Genomic DNA, 20,457 nt, shown 5'->3' with positions numbered 1-20,457 from the left:
AACAACCCAAACCCACAGATTCATAATATCTTCGCACTAGAGCAAAAACCCAAAAATCACAATCTCAACACTAGCGCAGCTCCCTAAGCTTGGGTTTGTTGGTCTCAGCACTAGAGCAACTTGGGTTTGTTGATCTCGGCACCGAAGCATGCTTGGGTTTGATGTTCCTATCTGGTATTGTTGCTTAGTTTTTTTGTTTTCTGGGTTTATTGTCTTCAGAAGTGGGTTTGGGGTTTTGAGAGTTAGAGAAATCATTGGGGAACTGATACAGTACTAAACAACATGTGTAAGAATTTTAACAGTAGGATACTGAAATTCAGATCTAAGGCTATAATTACTATGGTATGAATCTTGTGTTTTCAGTAACAGTTAGTTAGATACATTGTTTAATTCATTGTTTGTGTGTGATTGCAGTTGGAGTCCATCAAGTTATATCTTATGACCAAGTTTCAAGAGAACAGACAAATGATCATGAAAGTGCAATCAGAGATATGCCCTAATGTGCTTAAGAGTTTGCATAAGGAAAAGATTGCATGTAGTAGGTGGCTTGCTTGTTGGATAGGTCATAAACAGTTTGAGGTTAAAAACGGACTACAAAGCTTCACTTTGGACTTAGCCAAAGCACAATGTAGTTGCAGGAAGTGGGATATAACTGGCATACCATGTGCCAATGCAATTACCTGCATATTCTTCAAGAGGCAAGATGTTGAGCAGTATGTGCACAAGTGTTTCCATGTCTCCACATACAAGGCCTGTTATGAGCCAATAATTGCATCTATCAATGGGCAGAATATGTGGAGGCCCAGTGGTGTCCAACCTGTTCACCCTCCTATCAAAAGAAGACCACCTAGCAGGTCCAAGAAGAAGAGAGCAAGGGAGCCTAATGAACCAACAAGTAGGAGAGCTGGTATCTCCAAGCAGTGTAAAGCCTGTGGTAAATTATGACACAATAAAAGAAGTTGCAAGAGTGAGATTGGAGAAAACTCTTCACTACCAGGCACCACAAATAGAACCAGTGTAGCCAATAAGGTAACATTCTAACATATCTGTCAAGTAGATGCTTTTACATATTATATGTTAAGAAATGTGGATTTCTTGTTTGTAGACCAGCAAATCCAAAAACTCTTCCAACATCAATCAGACAACAGGACAAGCTCAGCCACACCATTTGCATCATTCCAGTCCAACATGTACAGTTGCAGTCCAAGTGCACCACCTCAGCCATGGACAAGCTCTTCTAGTCCATTTGCACCATACCAGACTAGCATGCACAGCTCATCCAATCCAAGTACACCATGCACAGCTTCACTCCAAGTGCACCACCTCATTCATAGACAAGCTCTTCCAAGCCATTTGCACCATACCAGACCAACATGCACAACTCATCTAGCCCAAGTGCACCATACCAGTACACCATGCACAGCTCCTTTTGTCTTGTTTTATATGTGTATATTAGTGCTTGACTTGGAAATATGTTACCTGCTTGACTTGGAATATGTTATCTGTTAATACCAGTTTTCTTTGCTGCTTTGACTTGGAACTATGTTACATGGTTCAACAGGGACATTTCTCTACAACTTTTTGTTTTTTCATTCATAGTTTAATTAAATATTCAATTCTCATATTCTTGGTTGTTATTGTACTTATTTATAACACAACTAATGCCCCAACTAATGCCACAACAAGCAGCATAGCAGCAGCACACAACATCCTACTATTTCAAATTTCCAATTCATAGAAAAATGTTTATCAAACCATCACACTATCACACTACCAGTCCACACATCCACACATTTAAGGAGAAAGGTATTCATTTATTTTACAACAGAAAGAGTACAAAATAAGTAGCAGGTGTGTTATTGCTAATAACTAATCCTACCAAAATTGAACACACTGCCAGCCCTATATACACTAACACTGTCAACCCTACATACACTACCAACCACAGTAACTCACACAAGTTATTTCCACCCCCTACCTAACCAAACACGGAACTACACATATCACCGCTACTTCTCTCTCTTCTTGCAATCTGCAACCTCAGCCTTAAGTCTGATGATCCTTTGCCTTTACTATGGGATAAGTACCTTACCACGATCACATATCTCATCATCACGCCATTGGAAGAACCTACACTTTCACCCCACCTGCAATGCAAATAATGCTCTGAAAAATAAAAATCCATAAACTATTGCAGCAACAAATTGAAACAACATATTGAAATTAATGTACTAAAACTCACTTAAACAATTTATTGAAATTGGCATACCCAGTAGTTTGGACAACTGCAAAACCTTCTGCCAAGATTGTCTGCTGTCCACGACACAACTAGGACAAGTTTTTTTTATTACAGTAGCACCTCATTAGTGCTCTCCTCCTCACGTTGGAACTTGTTGAAGAGCTTGCTTCCATTCTGGTCTTGGGCTTCGAAGATTGTTTTGATTGTGGTTTGGGGAGGTGAGGATCAGTTGTGTGGGTGGAGGTCCAAGCTCAAATTTTGGGAATTTAGGGTTTCTAGTCCTGATTTGGGGGATTTTGGGTTTCTAGTACTGATTTGGGGGATTTATGTGGTAGTGATGCTCACGTGAGGGTCACGTGTGAAATAAAAGGGCGGGAAACCCATGTGGCATGGGTGATGAGTGCCACGGTGGATTTTAATAATATTTTAATTCCTCCATCAGCCACCTCAAATATTTTCGTCTGTTGACTGACGGAAAGGACGAAAACAACATGCGTTAATTGGTTTAGGGACTAAAAGTGGTGAAATGAAAATGTATGGACCAAAATAGAAATAGGGTCAAAATGTAGAGACTAAAAGTACATTTACACCTTCAAAAAAACACCCAAACACTATAAAATTAAAAAAATAATAATAAAAAATAAAAATTTAAAATGTTTTACATTATGCCTTCAAAAAAACACCCAAACACTATAAAATTTTTTTAAAAAAAAAAATTCTTTTAAATGTTTTCAATATAAAATATTTTACATTTGAAAATATTTTACAACGAAACAAATGTAGCTTAAAATTAAATTCAATCTTCTAACTTCACTTGCATTCAATTCAGTCCTCTAACTTTCAACTCTTTTGCATTCCAATCATAATTCTTTCCCTTCTTCTCTTATTTCCTCTCCTCTCGTCTAAATATTGGGTTTGTATCTCTGCCTGTCTATCAATTTTATCCTTTTTTGAAATTACCCTGAAAATGAATCTTTTTCAAGCCTGTGACATTACTAGTAACGTAATGTCAAATATGACTGATTAATGTGGTGCAGGTTTGAATTTCCATGTTCCACAGAGCATGGTTTCGATGGTCAAAATAAACTCAGAGTATGATATAGTAAAAGAATACATACCTCACTAACCGGCGTGAAGCAAACCATTTTAGTAATGTATTGAAGCTTTTTCTATGGTTTCTCGTACCCATTAATTATATTAATATCAACAGAATTCAGAATCATTGATTTCAAGTATTTAAATTCAATTTTTATTGATATTAATGAAACAATGGTGAAGATTAACACATGTTGGTATAATAATAAATTATTATAATCATAATGGGTACAATATCCTCAAAAAATATCAGAGCTTTCCCTAATTTAAAATATGAATACCATGGAAACTTAAATGATTATGTTAATTAATTTACTTGTACACTAGTGGTTAAATTACAAAATGCACACTCAAATTTTGATATGTTTTCAGTTTTTAAGAATTTTGATGCTACCTACTACTATAATGCTTTAAAAAAAAAAAAAAAAAAAAGCACTAGTATATTGGAGTCATAATTTAGAAAACACTAGTGTGCAACCTCATGCATATACATGGGTACATTTAAAAACAATTACAATTACATACTCACACACACACACACAGATATATATAGGGGGCAAAACAATCAACCAGGCCCAACTCGGATGAGACTAGGCTAGGGTGGAGGCCCAATACAACTAATTTGTAGAGGTTGATGGTCAAGGTCAATGCTTGGATCTCTTATAGCCACAGGTTGGTAATTAAAGAAACTAGATTAGTAAAGATGACAATACAAATAAGGAATTATATCAGGAAAAGAGAAATTCTTATTTAAGTCCTTCCTCACACGGGCCAAGGAACAGGTGTTCTTTAGGAATATACTTCTCAATATTACAATGATCACTTTCTCTCTCTATTTCCCTATTTCTCTCTCCAGACTTTTTCTAACCCCCCCCCCCCTAAAGGAGGACCTTCCTTTTTACTTATAGCCGTCTGAATGGCATCCCAGCCTGCCACTTGGAGGGCTGCTAATCTTTCTTTAAATACTTAACCCATCACTGCCTTACTAGTGGTGGTAGAGTAGGCTACAAGCTGTGGGGGCACTATTCAGGGGTCATTCTGCCATTAATGTGGCAAGCTGAGTTAGTATAGTGCATTGAATGTGGAGGTGATGAGTGCTTTATCTAGAAGTTTCCTCCTGTTCTCACTCATACGTCACTACGACCCTCCTAGGCCATCAACCTTATGGCTTTGGTTGCTCGTTTCCAATCTCCCAAGAACTATCTGTTCCTTGGGCTCCTTGGACGGATTGTCCTCCTCGGTTTCTTTGACCTCATTGTCCTGACTGGGCTAGGCCTGATCTAATGAATAATTGGGCCCAGTCGCACCTCAAGTGGATCCCACTTGATGATTCCTTATCTTCGAGCTTCCACCTCCCACAATATATATATATATATTTAGAATCTAATTGGATATAGACTTTTCGGTTTTTGTATCCAATAATTCACTTGTCACAAAAATTAAAAAATTAGATGAGACACATGGCGCAAAATTGAACTCCAATTAAAATTCAATTTAGAATCTAATTGAATTTAGACTTTTTAATTTTTACAACTAATAATTCACTTGATACAAAAATTTTAAAATTAGATAAAACACAAGATGCAAAATTAGACTCCAATTTAGAATTTAATTACATTTTCTCTCAGCTTTGGTTATATATATATATTGATTATTGATTGGCAGTGTTACCTCGCAGATGAGGTTGACCTGGTGAAAATTTTACTTATGCTAATGTTATCACGGTACATGTCACCGTGTAAAAGAGTTTTCCCCTTTCATCTCGAGAAAATGCTCCTCTCACCCTCACCCGCTCTGCCACGGGCCGCGGCATTGTAGTACCTCAAAAAGCATTGACCTTCTTCTATGTTATTTAAAACGGAAACAAAATAGACTAAGATATTAGAGTAGTGTTTATTACGATACACACGCAAATGCATTGAAAGTATGATTTTTACATTCAAAATAGTGGCTCAAGTGACGATCTCAGTGCAGCAAGTATTTCTGAAAAAAAAAAAAAATTTAAGAGGTTGACATGCAAGATATTGAGCAGCTTTACTATAAATAGGCCATAGGACCCCCTCTTCACAACCACAACATAGCAAACTAAGCAAAGCACATACTCTTCAAAAACAGCTCTCGTCCTTGGCAACTCATGGCAGCCATCAAAATTTCAAATAGTCCCACTACTGTTCGGCGATCAGCAAATTACCAGCCTTCCATTTGGCACTATGATTACATCCAAACACTAGGAAATGTATACGTGGTACATTTTGTTATTGTTTTCACTTGCCAGTTTTACTATTGCTTTTAACCATATATATTACTGGAAATTGACCAACCCCTTGTTTATAATAAAACTGTGATGTAGGGGGAAACTTGCGCTGATCAAAGTAATAATTTGAAGGAACATGTGAGGATGACGATGCTTCACAAAGTGGTGGATCCTTTAGAGCAACTCGAGCTAATAGATATCTTGCTAAGACTTGGAATTTCTAATCACTTTTAGGGTGAAATGAAGAGAATATTGGAAGCTCTATACAACAATCAGGGGCGGAGCCAGAAACTTTTGTTTGGGGGGGCCGATTTGTGTTGCTAATTTATTAATCTATACAAACTTTCATACACATACACAAACACATGCATCTATACACATACACAAAAAATTAGTATCTTTCATAATAAATCCTTAAAATTAAATGTTTTATAGAATTAAATTAATCTTTCACCATCTTCCATAGTGAAATCCTTATAATTTTCATTTTTAATATAAGTTACTAAATTGTCTACCGTTGTGAGTAAAAAAATTTCAATTGAATTAATGAAATGTTCAAAGACATAAATGATCCAAAATTTTAAGAAATACGACAAAACATTTTACCATAAAAAATGAATTTGAGAAACAATACATTCTCTATAACTACTAGACAAATTGGAGAATTTTTTTTAAGAACATTGTTGGACTAACTCAAATAGCTGGGGGGCCAAGTCCCATTTTTGAGGGCTAATTATTAAAATATTAAATATTTCTATATAATAAAAAGAAATTTTCAAAAATTTTGGGGGGGCCATGGCCCCCCCACCCTAACATATAGCTCTGCCCCTGACAACGATGATCACAATGGTGATCCGTGGAAGGAGAATTTCTACACTACTGCACTTAAATTTAGACTCCTAAGACAACATGGATATAGAATGTCTCCAAGTATTTTAAGAAAAGTAAAAAAGAAAAAAGAAAATCACGTTTGTATACTTAAATAGAACAAGATTTTCTCCATTTCACTATATCTGATAGTGCACAAATTGCCATAAAATAGTTAATCATTGTTGCATACCACATTGGTCATTGCAGAAGTTTTCAATAATTTTAAGGATGAGAGAAGGAATTTCAAGGAATGCCTTTGTGAGGATGCCAAAGGTATGCTATCATTGTATGAAGCCTCATTCCTTTTAATAGAAGGTGAGAATATATTGGAAGAAGTAAGAGATTTTGCAACCAAGCACCTTGAAGAATACCTCAAGCAAAATATAGATAAAAATCTTTATGCGATAGTCATGACTCATTCCTTGGAGCTTCCATTGCATTGGAGGATAATGAGGGTCGAAACAAGGTGGTTCATTGATGTATATAGGAGTAGAGAAGACATGAACCCTATCTTGCTTGAGTTTGCAGAACTAGATTTCAACATGGTGCAAGCAGTCCACCAAGAAGATTTAAAACAAGTAAAAAAAAAAAAAATTCTTATTAGTTCTCACATTAAGTAGAGCTTCATTTGACATATAATTAATATGTTTGTTACTTATTTGTTGACAGTTCAGAAAGGATCATATAGATTCTCTGTCAATGTATACAATGATGAATACTAAAATTAAAATCAAATCTCATGGAAATATAAATAAATGACCAAGTTTATTATAACCTAAAATTTAAAGTTAGAAAATTGATATTCTATTGTTTGGTTCATTCAATGGTGGTGGAAGAGCACTGGACTTGGAGAAAATTTGAGCTTTGCAAGGAATAGGCTAATGGAGAATTTCTACTGCTCAGTGGGTCTAAATATATCAGCCTCTATATGGATATAGTAGGACATTAATAACAAAGGTCGGTTCACTGATGTTTATGATATATATGGCACTTTGGATGAACTTGAGATATTCACGTATGCCGTTGAGAGGTATGTATAAATCGTACAACACCATAAACCCTTCAAAGCTATCTTTTTCATAGAGACTATAAGAGTACTCTTAATTATTATTATTATTATTATTATTATTTTGTAATTATAGATGGGATATCAATGCAATGGATCAACTTCCAAATTATATGAAGATATGTTTCCTTGTTCTCTACAATTCTGTTAATGAAATGGCTTTTGATCCCCTTAAGGAACAAGGACTCCACATCATTTGATACCTCAAAAAAGCTGTATGGACTTTATTCGACTTGTAAATCCATCATTGTGTATCAGTAACATTTTCTTCTTAAATACATTATCCAATTCATCACCCCACTATAATTGCTTCAGTGGGCAGATATATGTAGATCTTATTTGTTGGAGGCGAAGTGGTACTACAGCGAATATATGCCAAACCTTGAAGAATACCTTAAGAATGCATGGATTACAATATCATCACCAGTTATACTAATGCATTCTTATCTTGTTGTTGCAAATCCAACAACAAAGGAAGCCTTGGAATGCTTGGAAGAGTACCCTAAAATAATCCATTGGTCATCTATGATTTTACGACTTACAAATGATCATGGAACATCTACAGTATGCTAATCACATTATCCTAAGAGTTTCATTAAGAATGCTTTCAACTATTTCATACAATCATAGCCTAACAACATTTTCTTTTCTTTTCTCCTTTTTTTTTTTTTTTTGGGCAAATCAGGATGAGTTAAGGAGAGGTGATATTCCTAAATCAATCCAATGTTACATGAATGAAACTGGCGTTGTTGAAAAAGACACTCGTAAATACGTAAAGTCTTTGGTTAGTACAGCATGGAAGAAGATGAATGAAGAACAAGATGTGAGTTCTCCCTTTTGTCAAACATTTATTGAACTTTCTTTGAATCATGCAAGGATGGGACACTGCATGTACCAGCAGGAAGATGGGTTTGGCGTTGCAGATTGCAAAACTAAGGATATTATATTATCATTACTTATTCAGCCCATTCCTCACACCAGGATGTCTCATGGAAATTCATAAAGTTTAGCCAAACTTGAACATCAAATAAGTGAAGTCTTTACAGAACCTCAATCAACATCTTTGGGGCACTTTTAAAATTAGTTCTGGAATAATTCCAAGGGAATTAGGGTTCAAGTGATGCAGCGTTGGTAAGATATCTCTCTAATTTCTAACGCATCAAATAATGTTTAATTTTATTTTGAAGAGCCAAATCATCATTTTAATTACTACAGTCTACAGAGTTTCTAGAGGAAATTATGATCACTTTACTCTAAAGTGTATGCACTAGCATAAAACACTTCAATAAAACAAACTTCAAGTTCTCTTACTTCTAGTTGTATGTATTTAGTACCAAATAATAGATTATGTTAGCTTTGTTTAATATATTGTTTTAAATATCTGGTCACTACAACAAAAGAGTCTGCTGATGCCCATTTTTTGACAAAGAGCCCAATAGCAAAAGAAACCCAACAATTGAGAAGATGAGAAGGAAATGAGGGGTAAAACAGTAAAGAAACAAGGAAGCAAGACTAGCGGACTGAATTAGTAGGATTGATGGCCAGCAGACTCGTGAAAGGAGGTAAAGAAGGAGTAAATGGGCCGAGAAAACCCAAGGAATGAAGCAGTAAGTCCATGGGAATAATGAGAAGTAAAGAAAAAGTAAATGGGTTAGGAAAGCCTAAGGAATGAATTGGTAAACTCAATGAGCTGGCTTAAAAGCCAATAAGCCCAAGAGGATAATAAGAGGTAAAGATGTAGTAAAAGGGCCGAGGAAGCCCAAGGAATTTAGCAACAAGTACATGGGAGTAAAAAGAGATAAAGAAGAAGTAAATGGCAAAGCAAGCCCAAGGAATAAAGTGGTAAAATGGGCTGGCATGGCAGGAACATTGGCCAATAAGCCTAAAAGAGGTAAAGATGTGGAAATTGGGCCAAGGAAGCCCTGAGCAAAGGATTGATGAAGAAGTGGGTTGATATGGCAAGAACATCAGCCCGCAAACCCATAAGATAATAAGAAATAAAAATAAAGGCAAAGCTGTAGCAGACACAATGAAGTAATATGGCAGGATTAGTGGCCAAAAGGCCTATAGCCATAAGAAGGAAGCATGGGCTCAGTAAGAAGATGAAGACTTTTGCCCAAGCAATGCCTAGTCCAGGAAAGGATGAGAGGAAGAAAATATGAGCCCAAAAGCCCACCCACCCTTCACGCCATATAAGATAAACATCAACCAGTACGTATAGCAAAATCAAACAACGCAAGGGCAGTAAAAATAGTGTGAAGGCCAGAAAGAAACAAATTCAAACAGAGTGGAGCATGCACAAAGGGCCAGGGCACCACCTACTTGTACCCAACCAATACAAGGGAGGTGAGTCATGGGTCAAGGTATTCAAAGGGTGTGATTTGGCGGTGGGGAAAAAAAGGGGTCTATTCTGAGGTTCCCGCTCAAGCTTCTTTGGAAGAAATGTCCTGCTGGGATGGCATCTCACCCAAAAGAGGCAAGTATGGGCTGGTACCACTTGATGCATGTCATAGAAGTAGGTGGTAAGATAGCTTAATCCTTATCCATATGGGTAAAATGAAAATAGAGAGAGGTAAGAAACATGACAAGTAATTTTGTCTGGGAATGGAGAGTGGTGCAACCAGCACACTCTAAGCAGAGGTAGTGGCTAGGCAGCCAGCAAGCCAGTAGGCAATCCTGGAAGGATACCCATAAGGAGCCAAAAACAGTTAAAGGACAAAAAGGGTAAATCCCACAATGGCATATGGTATAAAAAGGGTAGTCATAAACAGTGAAAGGGGGGACGGAGGAGAGGTAGAAAGAAAAGAAAGGATAGAAAATAAAAGAATACACAGAAAAACTAGAGAGAAAAGAAAGAAAGATTGGAAAGAAAACCAGAAAGAGAGAATGAATGGTAGGAATAGAAGCATGCATCAATAGACCATCTTTTCTCTCCCTCTTGACAGGCCCATTCTCTGAAGATTGAGATAGAAACTCAAACCATTTAGGCCCTTTCTCTAAAGTGTGTAACTTCTATGGTAGGAGCCTTTCTTGAGGTTACCCACGTTGGAGATTGGTTCCCTTCTTGGGTCTGCTTCTGCTGAAAAGTTTAGCCTACCATCTAGCAGACAAGCTTTTACTGGTCGTATTTATTGGGTGATTCGTCCACTGTTCAATTATTGATTTTTTTTTACTTTTCTTTTGCTATAGTGTTATTTCCATTTGCCGTATTATTCTGCCGTAACTTTGTTAACTATCTTCTCGGTGTTAATTTTACTTATTCCGTTTAGTATTGTAGTTATTCTGCTGTATTGTATTCCTGCCATAACATTTGTAACAGTTATTCCTATTGTGGCCACGCCATATGCTCAGCCAGCAGCACTCATGCTAGGGCACATCTAAATTGGGTTGGCTCGACTTGTGCACAAGCTGGCCTGAAGCGTAGCCCCAGTAAGGCTAGTCCCAACTCTCTTACCTCAAACTAATGGGCCGCAGCGTAGTAGAATGGATTAAGGCCCAAAAGTGCAAAAAGGCCCACCACAAATTCTATTTGTGAGGGTAAAATGCCCTTGCAAAATGTCAAATATCGTCACAAAAGTTTATTAGTGATGAGTCAGAAATTTACAATCGTCATTAAGCTGATACCATCATTAACCAAGAGATGATGTCATGCATTTATTATGCTTATTGATGACAAAACGTAACGGACGGAGCAACGGTCACAAAATGAGTTATGAACTTCAGACCAAGATTTGGTAACACACTAGTCGTTAAGCATAAATACAGTGATTCATTGCCCATTAATGAGGCATACAACTATAAAAGAAAGAGCAACAGAAGTTAAAGGTACACACAAATACTCTACGAAATCACTCTCTAGTCTATACTTTATTGAATCCTTCTCCCTTACTAACTTAAGCATCGAAGGCAGTTTGGCTAATGCCACACCAGCGTGTTACTCTTCCACCCAGTTCATTTTGCAGGTTTTTCCTCCAACAGAAACGACCCCAATCACAGCTTCGTCCATCCGCTACGACGAAGAGCTCAACTACTGATTTTTTGCATCATCAATTTGGCACCGTCTGTGGGAACGCTAATCATTCAAGCCATCTTGCCCAGTGACAAAAGAGTTCCTCAAAGTACGAGATGGAAGCAAAAACTGTACAATAGCCAGAAGCTATGCAACAACAACATATCCAGGCCCTCCTAGTTAATGTGGAAGAGCTGACTCGCCAAAATAAAGAACTGCAAAAGACAATGGAATCCTTAAATGTAGAACGCCAGCGAACAGGTGAAAACCAAAATGAGGAGGAATCAAACTCTCAAACCAACATACGAGACAAGACCTCAGGAGAGGACTCCTCCAGAATGGAGAATGAGCTTCGCAACATAAGGAAGGAGATGGACGAGATAAAAAGTTCCATGAAAGACAAAGGCGGGGAGAATTTGGATGAGATGATTCGAAGGACGGACTCACCTTTCACTACTGAAGTACTAAACCGACCCCTCCCACCAAAATTCCATCTCCCACAGTTGAAGTCGTATAACGGTTCCAAGGATCCCTTGAATCACATTGAATCGTTCAAGACACTGATGCTATTGCAGATAACCCCAAACGAGGTGATGTGCAGAGCATTCCCAACCACATTGAAAGGAGCAACTAGAGTACGGTTTAGCAAGATACCCCCAAGAACTATTGCAAATTTCGAACAACTTAGCAAGGGTTTTATTCGTCATTTCATTAAGGGGCAAAGACACAAAAAGCCAACTAGCCATCTTCTCAACATTCAACAAGCAGAAGGAGAATCACTAAGACAGTACATTACCCGATTCAATAAGGAGCTACTGCAGGTAGATGAAGCTAAAGATCAAGTCATCCTAACAACTTTCCAAGCAAGGTTGCTGCTTGGAGATTTCTTCTTCTTAATCACTAAAAGTCCACCAAAAACAGTTGCGAAGTTACTTCGAAAAGCTCAAAAGTACATGAATGTAGAAGACGCGATGCTCTCAAAAAAAATGAAAGGAAAAGGAAAAGAGACAAAGGAACAAGCAGCAATCACGATAAGAAGAAAGAGACGTAAAGTGTTGGGTAGAGCACAGGAAAAAAGAAGGAACTTTTGGACAAGAAGCCAAAGTTCACTAACTTTACTCCGCTAATAATGCCAATTGAGTAGGTCCTTATGCAGATAAGGGACGATCTCTCCCTTCAATGGCCGAAACCAATCAGTACTCCAGCAGAAAAAAAAGACAAGAACAAGTACTGTAGGTTCCATCAGGACCATGGGCATCGCACCAACGAGTGTATGCATTCGAAAGACCAGGTGGAGACTTTAATCTGGCAAGGGAAGTTACAGAAGTATGTCAGGAAGACAGAGCCCCACAGATACCAACAGAAGGACGATCAAGATAGAAATCAGGGAGCAAGAGATAGCAAACCTCCTGCAGCAGAGATAAAGACAATCTCGGGAGGACTAACAACAAGCAGAACACTGAAGTCCCTGAAAAAAGCCAATGGGAGAGAAATAGACAGTGTCCATTCACGGCTTCCTCCAATGAAGATGCCAAAGAATGACAAGCCTAATATTGTTTTCTCAGAGAGAAACGGTCGCGGCATCAAGCAACCCTATGACGATCCACTAGTAATCATGCTCAAAGTAGAAGAATTCAACATCCACCAGGTGCTCATTGGCAACGAAAGCTCAGCAAATATCATTTACTTACCTGCGTTTCAGCAGATGAAACTAGATAAGAAAAAGATCAGACCTTTCACCTCGCCTTTGGTAAGCTTCACAAGGGACAGAATCGTCCCTAGGGGCATCATCACTCTAACTGTAATTGCAGGAACTTACCCAGCACAGGCCACCAAGGAAATTGATTTCCTCATAGTTGATTGCCCTTCAACATACAACATTATCTTAGAAAGACCTACACTAAATACGCTAAAAGTTACTTGAAGGTGAAGTTTCCAACAGCCCATGGAGTAGGAGAAATCAGAGGAGACCAAGTTTTGGCAAGAGAGTGCTACCAAGTTGCCCTAGCATCCAGGGAGAACCACAAGAAGTTAAGATCGTCCCAGGAGATTCAACGAGGGTATTGAAGATTGGAACAGCACTCCGAACTTCAGAGAAAGAGAAGATGATTTCTTTCTTAAGGGCAAACCAAGATGTTTTTGCCTGGAAACATGAGGATATGCCTGGAATTGATAGGAAGATCATACAGCTTCGTCTCAATATCAACCCATAATGCAAACCTGTACAGCAAAAGCGGAGAATATTTGCACCAGAGCGCAACAAAGTTGTAACTAAAGAAGTAAAGAAGCTACTAGAAGCTTATTTCATCAGGGAAGTCTTCTATCTAGATTGGCTAGCAAACATGGTAATGGTGAAGAAAAGTAATGGCAAATGGAGAATGTGTGTCGACTTCACAGACCTGAACAAAGTCTGTCCAAAAGATAGCTTCCCCTTGTCAAGGATTGACCAACTAGTAGATTCAACTGCTGGACACAAGCTCTTAAGTTTCACGAACGCATTTTTAGGATACCACCAGATTCTTATGGACGAAGACGATCAAAAGAAGACCTCGTTCGTTACTAGCCAAGGGTTGTATTGCTACAAAGTTATGCCCTTTGGACTGAAGAACGTAGGAGCCACCTACCAAAGATTGGTGAACCGTATGTTCTTTCACCAGATTGGAAGGAATCTGGAGGTGTATGTAGACGATATGCTTGTGAAAAGTAAGGACAAAGCCAACCACTTGGACAATCTAAAAGGAACCTTTAGCACACTACGTAAGTACAATATGAAATTAAACCCTGCAAAGTGTGTTTTTGCTGTTGCTTCAAAAAAGTTCTTGGGATTCATGGTGTCTCAACAAGGTATAGAGGCAAATCCAAACAAAGTGAAAGCAATAATCAAGGTCAAATCACCAAAAACAGTGAAGGAGATGTAGAGCTTGACAAGAAAAGTTGCAGCTCTAAGCAGATTCCGTCTCTAAGGCAACGGACAAGTGCATGCCATTCTTCAAGGTATTGAAAAAAGCCTTTCAGTGGATTGACGAATGTGAGGAAGCCCTTGCCAAGTTAAAGGAGTATTTAACGAAGCCACCTCTGTTACGCCCCTCGGTGATGGGAGAGAAGTTGTACCTTTACTTAACAGTATCCAACACAGCAGTAAGTTCGGCACTGATCAGAGAAGAAGGGAACGTCTAAAAGCTAGTATATTATACTAGCCAAGCATTCTAGGGCGCAGAAGTAAGCTACCCAAGGATGGAACAAATAGCTTTCGCATTATTAGTCACCTCCAGAAAACTCCGTCCTTACTTCCAAGCACACCTCATCATCGTTATGACAGACCAACCCATAAGAAAGACGATGAACAAGATAGATGCAGCAGGATGACTCATTCAATGGGCAATTGAATTGGGACAATTTGACATCGAATATTGGCCTCAAGCAGCAATCAAAGCCCAAGTGCTAGCGGACTTCATTGCAAAATTCACTTACCCCTGTAAGAAAGAAGAACCCCCCATGGAAACATGTACGATCCAAACAGATGGGTCAACCATGAAGAAAGTGGGAGGAGCAGGAGTAGTTCTTATATCTCCAGAAGGAGAAACGTTGAAATATGCAGTCAAATTGCAATTCCCAACAACAAATAACGAGGTAGAATACAAAGCACTGCTAACAGTGCTAAGTCTAGCAAAAGCTCTAGGAGCAAAGAGACTTATCGTCCAAGTTGATTCTCAGCTAAGAATTGGACATGTGAAGGGAGATTACGAAGCCAAAGAAGAAAGAATGCATAAGTACTTGAAGATCATCCAACAACTATCACAACATTTTGACAGCCTAGACTTTGTGCAAATCCCTCAGGCCAAAAATGCAAAAGCTAACTTCCTAGCAAGATTGGCCTCGTCAAATGACTACAATGCAACCTTCGAACTATGTATAGAGATAAGGGGGCAACCAAGCACAGAAGGTGAGCAAGCTCTGAAGAGAAAAGAACAAGACGAGTGGATGACTCTCATCATCCTTTACTTAAAAGAAGGATGGCTCCCTAAAGATAAGGCAAAAGTAAGGAAGATACAGATCAGGACAGCCCGCTTCGTCATCATTGATGACGTGCTGTACAGACGAGGATATTCACTCCCCTATCTAAGATGTGCCAGCTCAAAAGAAGCAGATTATGTGCCCCTCGAGATATATGAGGGAATCTGTGGAAATCACACTGAAGTAAGATCTTTAGCAGGAAAGGCACTCAGAGCAGGATATTACTGGCCAACTTTACAGAAGGACGCATGCGACATCTTCAGAGCATGTGATAAGTGTCAACGCTTCGCAAATGTCCAGACGAGACCAGGAGAGACAATCACACCCATATCTTCACCATGGCCCTTCGCCCAATGGGGAATTGACATTATAGGCCCATTCCTTTTAAGGAAGAAGCAACTCAGATTTATAATCGTCGCAATTGATTACTTCACAAAATGGGTAAAAGCAAAACTAGTGACAACGATAACAAAGGCTAAAGTCATAAGCTTTGTATGGAAAAACATCATTTGCAGGTTTGGAGTCACACATGTCATAATATTAGACAATGGAAAGCAGTTTGACAATCCCAAGTTTCAAAAATTTTGTCAAGACTTAGGAGTCAAGAACCACTATTCTTCTCCAAGACACCCTCAAGCCAATGGCCAGATAGAAGTAATGAATAGAAGCTTGCTTAAAATTATCAAAACTTGGCTTCAAGGGGCAAAAAGGGTATGGCCTGAGGAACTACAAAATGTCCTTTGGGCATATAGGACAACCATAAGAGTTCCAACAGGAGAAACACCATTTAGACTAACATTTGGCACTGAGGCCATCATACCAGTGGAAATAGGACTGACGAGCTTCCAAGTCAAAACTTATGAAGATCAGAAGAACCAGCAAGAGCTCAACGACAACCTGGACCTAATTGATGAAGTAAGAGAAGAAGCTATGAAGCAAATGGCCTAACACAAGGAAGCAATGGCCAGATACTACAACAGAAAGGTTAAGGTAAAAAAGTTCAACATAGGAGACCTCATCCTTAGGAAGGTATCATAGGCAACAAATGATCCATCCCAAGGAAAACTAGGACTAGCCTGGGAAGGCCCCTACGAAGTAATCTGTCACTCTAGAGAAGGCTCCTACTACCTAAAGTCTTTAGACGACCAGGAATTGCCTTGACCATAGAACATAGAACACTTGAAGAAACACTACTAGTAAGGAATGCTTTACATTTCAAGTTGCCTACTCTTCATATCAGTATGTACGACAGTTATTACTTTCTTCATTCATAAGATCAATAATACATGAAAGCATTATCCATGCGTATTTATCATTGATTATCCATAAGTTATTTATAAATGAAAATGTGTACAACACCTAGGCGTTATCCTTGGGAGACGTCCCAAGGATCTCTGTCATTAAAATTTTAAATCAAAAGCTATCCACACACAACCGAGGGCGACATAGCCATCAACGTTGTTAATACATAATTACCAAAGTCGACTAAATCAAAGCTGTTTAAACACAGATAATACGATCGTCATTCAAGCCCGAATAAACTAAACAAAAAAATGGTTAACCTAAAGATGCTCCAATACCACGACTTTAAGTCACGAGTACAGCGCAATATCGTCATTCAAACATGACTCAATAAAAAGCCGTTCAAACACAACTAAAAAATACTAAATTGTTCAAACACAACTAAGATCGTCATTCGAACATGACTCAATAGAAAATTGTTCAAACACGACTAAAAAATACTAAATTGTTCAAACTCAACTAAGATCATCATTAAAACATGACTCAATAAAAACTGTTCAAACACAGCTAAAAAATACTAAGTTGTTCAAACACTACCAGAATTGTCATTCAAACATGACTCACTAAAGAATTGTTCCAACACAACTTGTTGAGTTCTAAGACTTTAGCTTTAAATGTATTAGAACTTCAATTTGTAATGTTGGCAAACCATGATCAAAACGATTAGTCTTGTTTTAGACTTGCTCAAAGTGTGTTTAAGTGCAAAGTTGGAATCGAGTGTACTGCAAGATTTACTATGTAAATCTGCCTGATTCGATCGATCGAAAATTAGACTTGATCGATCAAAGCTCGTGCAGATTGTTTTTCTACAGAATTTTTTCAACTCAGCCCAAGCCCGTTTGACGTGTAGGGTTTAATGTTTTTTCTTAAGTATAAAAGGGAAAACCTTACCCACGTTTAGAGGTTACTCTTTATGTTGTGTGTGTGAATCTTTTGTGAGATCTAGAGGTGTTTGCCTTCACATACACTTAGGGTTTCCAATCTCAAGATCGATGTTAAGAGCTTGATGATCAATTCAGTTGCAGATTCAAGAGTTTTAAGATACATAAGTGGGAGTGCTTGTACTTGCTGGGAATCCAAGAAAGAAGTAGTCCGTGGACTCGGAGCTGTCACATGGTCGTGGTAGTAAGTTTCCTACTCGAGGTAGCAATAGGATATTAGTAGTCTAAGTCTTTCAATAGGATGTAAACTTCAATTCTTTCATAGCGAATTCATTTTACTTTAAGGATAGCTAGGTTAAATCATCCCCAGGTTTTTACCGGTTTGGTTTTCCTGAGTTATCATATTGTTGTGTTCTTTATTTTCTGCACTTTACAATAATTTGATATATTTGTGTTAACCTAGATTTGTTAATTTGACTAAGTAATCACTTGGCTAATTAACTAGGTTAATCTGGCTGTGTTTTAAGAGGTCTAAAAACGTACAAAGGGTATCAGAGCGGGTAGCTCTTCTGTTGTAGATCCTTTAATCTTGGAGCTGATCATTGACCCCTGTTGTCATGTAACACAGTCACTCTCTTGTTATCCCACCTCACTTTGATGGGAATAATTATGCTTATTGGAAAGTAAGGATGAAAGCATTCCTGAAATTCATTGATGAGAGAGTTTGGAACTCTGTTGAATACGGATGGGAGAAGCCCACCACTCCTGTTAATGAGTGGCAAATTTCTCATACAGAAGCAATCGCTTTTATTAGTAAAGTTATGAATGCTATCTTTAATGCTGTTTCTATGGAGAAATTTAAGAGAATCTCTAATGTTGAGATTGCTTATACTGCTTAGAATATCCTTCAAGCCGTGCATGAAGGCACAAAGGCAGTTAAAATCAATAAGTTGCTACAATTAATAACGAGATTTGAAAGCATTAGGATGTCTGATGATGAAACTTTTGATGAATTCTATGCTTAACTTAATTATATTGTTAATTCTACTTATAATTTAGGTGAAATCTATGATCAACCTAAGATTGTTAGAAAGATTCTTAGATCTTTGACTGAGGATTTTAGACCCAACGTGACTGCCATCACTGAAAGCAAGGATATGGACTCCATCCCTGTTGATGAACTTGTAAAATCTCTTCAGTCCTATGAGTTGGACCTACCTAAGACAAGCAAATCCAAATCAATGGCTCTTAAGTCTGTTGATGATGTTGATGTGAATGGATTTGATGATGAACTCTCTGCTACAGAGATTTCCTATCTTGCCAAGAACTTTAGAAACTTTCTTAGGAATAATAACATAAGGGCAAGAGGCAAAAACAATGCTGAACTTAGAAATTTTAGGAGGAATGATTCCACTAAGGTGAACAACACTGAAAAACCTAAAGAGAAAGTAGGTCAACCTTCTAATAATTCTATGGGTCAACAATGTTTTGGGTGTCAAGGGTATGGCCATGTGAAATCAGAATGTCCTACATTCTTAAGGTCTAAAGGTAAGGCTATGGTTGTAACCCTTAGTGATGATGAAGTTTCTGATAATGAATCTGGTAATGATGAGGATGGAAACTTCATTACTTTCACAGCTACTGCTGTAGTTGATGAAACTATTTCTGTTGAAGAGAACCCTTTTGATGGGGAACTCTCTGAGGATGCAAATTTGCAAGAAGCCTACAATAAAATTTGCAAAGTTGCTGTAAAGGATGCTATGAGTGTTGATTTAGGTTTAAAGAAAATTGCATCTTTTGAACTTGATAAGGAAAATTTGCTTGTGAAACTGTTTGATGCTAATGAATTGTTGAATAATGTGAAGACTGAGAACATACTTTTGCTTGATAAAGTTAAGAATTTGGAACTTGAATCATCTGTTGCTAGAGAACAAACTAATAGGTCTGCAAGCTCCAAACTTGATCACATGCTGAGTGTTCAAAAGTCTCCCACAGACAAAACTGATTTAGGTTTTGTAGAAAGCATCTATGTGCCTGAAACTCATTCCACAAATTTTGTTCCTTCATCTGAGCCCTCTATGAGTGAGGTTGTCAAACCTGTAGAAGTCACACCTTCTAGGAAAATTAGGGTTGATCTTCAAGAATCTAAACCTAAAACTCTTAATCCTCTTAAGGGCAAGTTGCATGATAGACCTGCATGGGTTTGTCATTTTTGTGGAAAGTCTGGGCACATTCATCCAAACTGTTTCAAGTTACAAGCTGCTAAGCAAGCAAATAAGCCAAAAGTACATGTGCCTCAAGCACAAGATCCTATGGTACTTATTGGTGAGTTGGTAAACACTTTAAACCTTTATTTCAATCCTGGAGTTGCTCAGAATTCTAACGTGAATAATAACTCCAATGCTAGAGTTGCATCTAAAAAGTTTTGGATGCAAAAGGCTCGATCTAATTAAGTTTTTCTAACATGGTCCTTGTGCTTCATCGCTCTTCTCTTTGTGACCATCTTTTTTGTTGCTTTTGCTTTCTTTGTTTTCTAGGATTTGCATTGCATAACATTCATACATTTCATTCTAAGATTGTTTTTTTTATTTCTTTTCAAAATAAAATAAAAAAATAAAAAAGGAAAAGGAAAGCAAAATGTGTTTTACATTATTTTTCTTGGATTTGAAATCAAGATTGGCTAGTTTATCTTTACATAACATGTCTATGTGCCTTGTTTAGTTTAGA

The 20,457-nt window shown here is 37.8% G+C and overlaps 2 protein-coding genes and 1 pseudogene across 2 annotated transcripts; all 3 read left to right on the top strand.

Annotated features, from left to right (window-relative positions):
- Positions 1–282: 282 nt before the first annotated feature.
- LOC115961610 lies at positions 283–8,527 on the top strand (annotated as a pseudogene).
- Positions 8,528–11,682: 3,155 nt separating this feature from the next.
- On the top strand, positions 11,683–13,457 carry LOC115961609. Its single transcript, XM_031080559.1, has 2 exons — positions 11,683–12,492; positions 12,678–13,457. The coding sequence occupies exons 1-2, from the start codon at positions 11,683–11,685 to the stop codon at positions 13,455–13,457; spliced, it is 1,590 nt and encodes a 529-aa protein (XP_030936419.1).
- Positions 13,458–15,028: 1,571 nt separating this feature from the next.
- Positions 15,029–16,495, top strand: LOC115961608 (uncharacterized protein K02A2.6-like). The gene has a single exon (XM_031080557.1). The coding sequence runs from the start codon at positions 15,029–15,031 to the stop codon at positions 16,493–16,495; it is 1,467 nt and encodes a 488-aa protein (XP_030936417.1).
- Positions 16,496–20,457: the final 3,962 nt, after the last annotated feature.

The sequence above is a fragment of the Quercus lobata genome, chromosome 9 (assembly GCF_001633185.2).
Source record: "Quercus lobata isolate SW786 chromosome 9, ValleyOak3.0 Primary Assembly, whole genome shotgun sequence".
NCBI classification, from domain to species: Eukaryota; Viridiplantae; Streptophyta; class Magnoliopsida; order Fagales; family Fagaceae; genus Quercus; species Quercus lobata.
The sequence above is the reverse complement of the archived record's forward strand: the minus strand, read 5'-3'. Positions and strand labels throughout refer to the sequence as shown.

Bases quoted from the DNA above. Each gene is read 5' to 3' on its own strand.
- LOC115961609 (XM_031080559.1), top strand. From the start codon at position 11,683: ATGCAACAACAACATATCCAGGCCCTCCTAGTTAATGTGGAAGAGCTG. The intron at 12,493-12,677 runs GTAGAAGACGCG...CCAATTGAGTAG, and splicing joins AAGCTCAAAAGTACATGAAT to GTCCTTATGCAGATAAGGGA.
- LOC115961608 (XM_031080557.1), top strand. From the start codon at position 15,029: ATGGAAACATGTACGATCCAAACAGATGGGTCAACCATGAAGAAAGTG.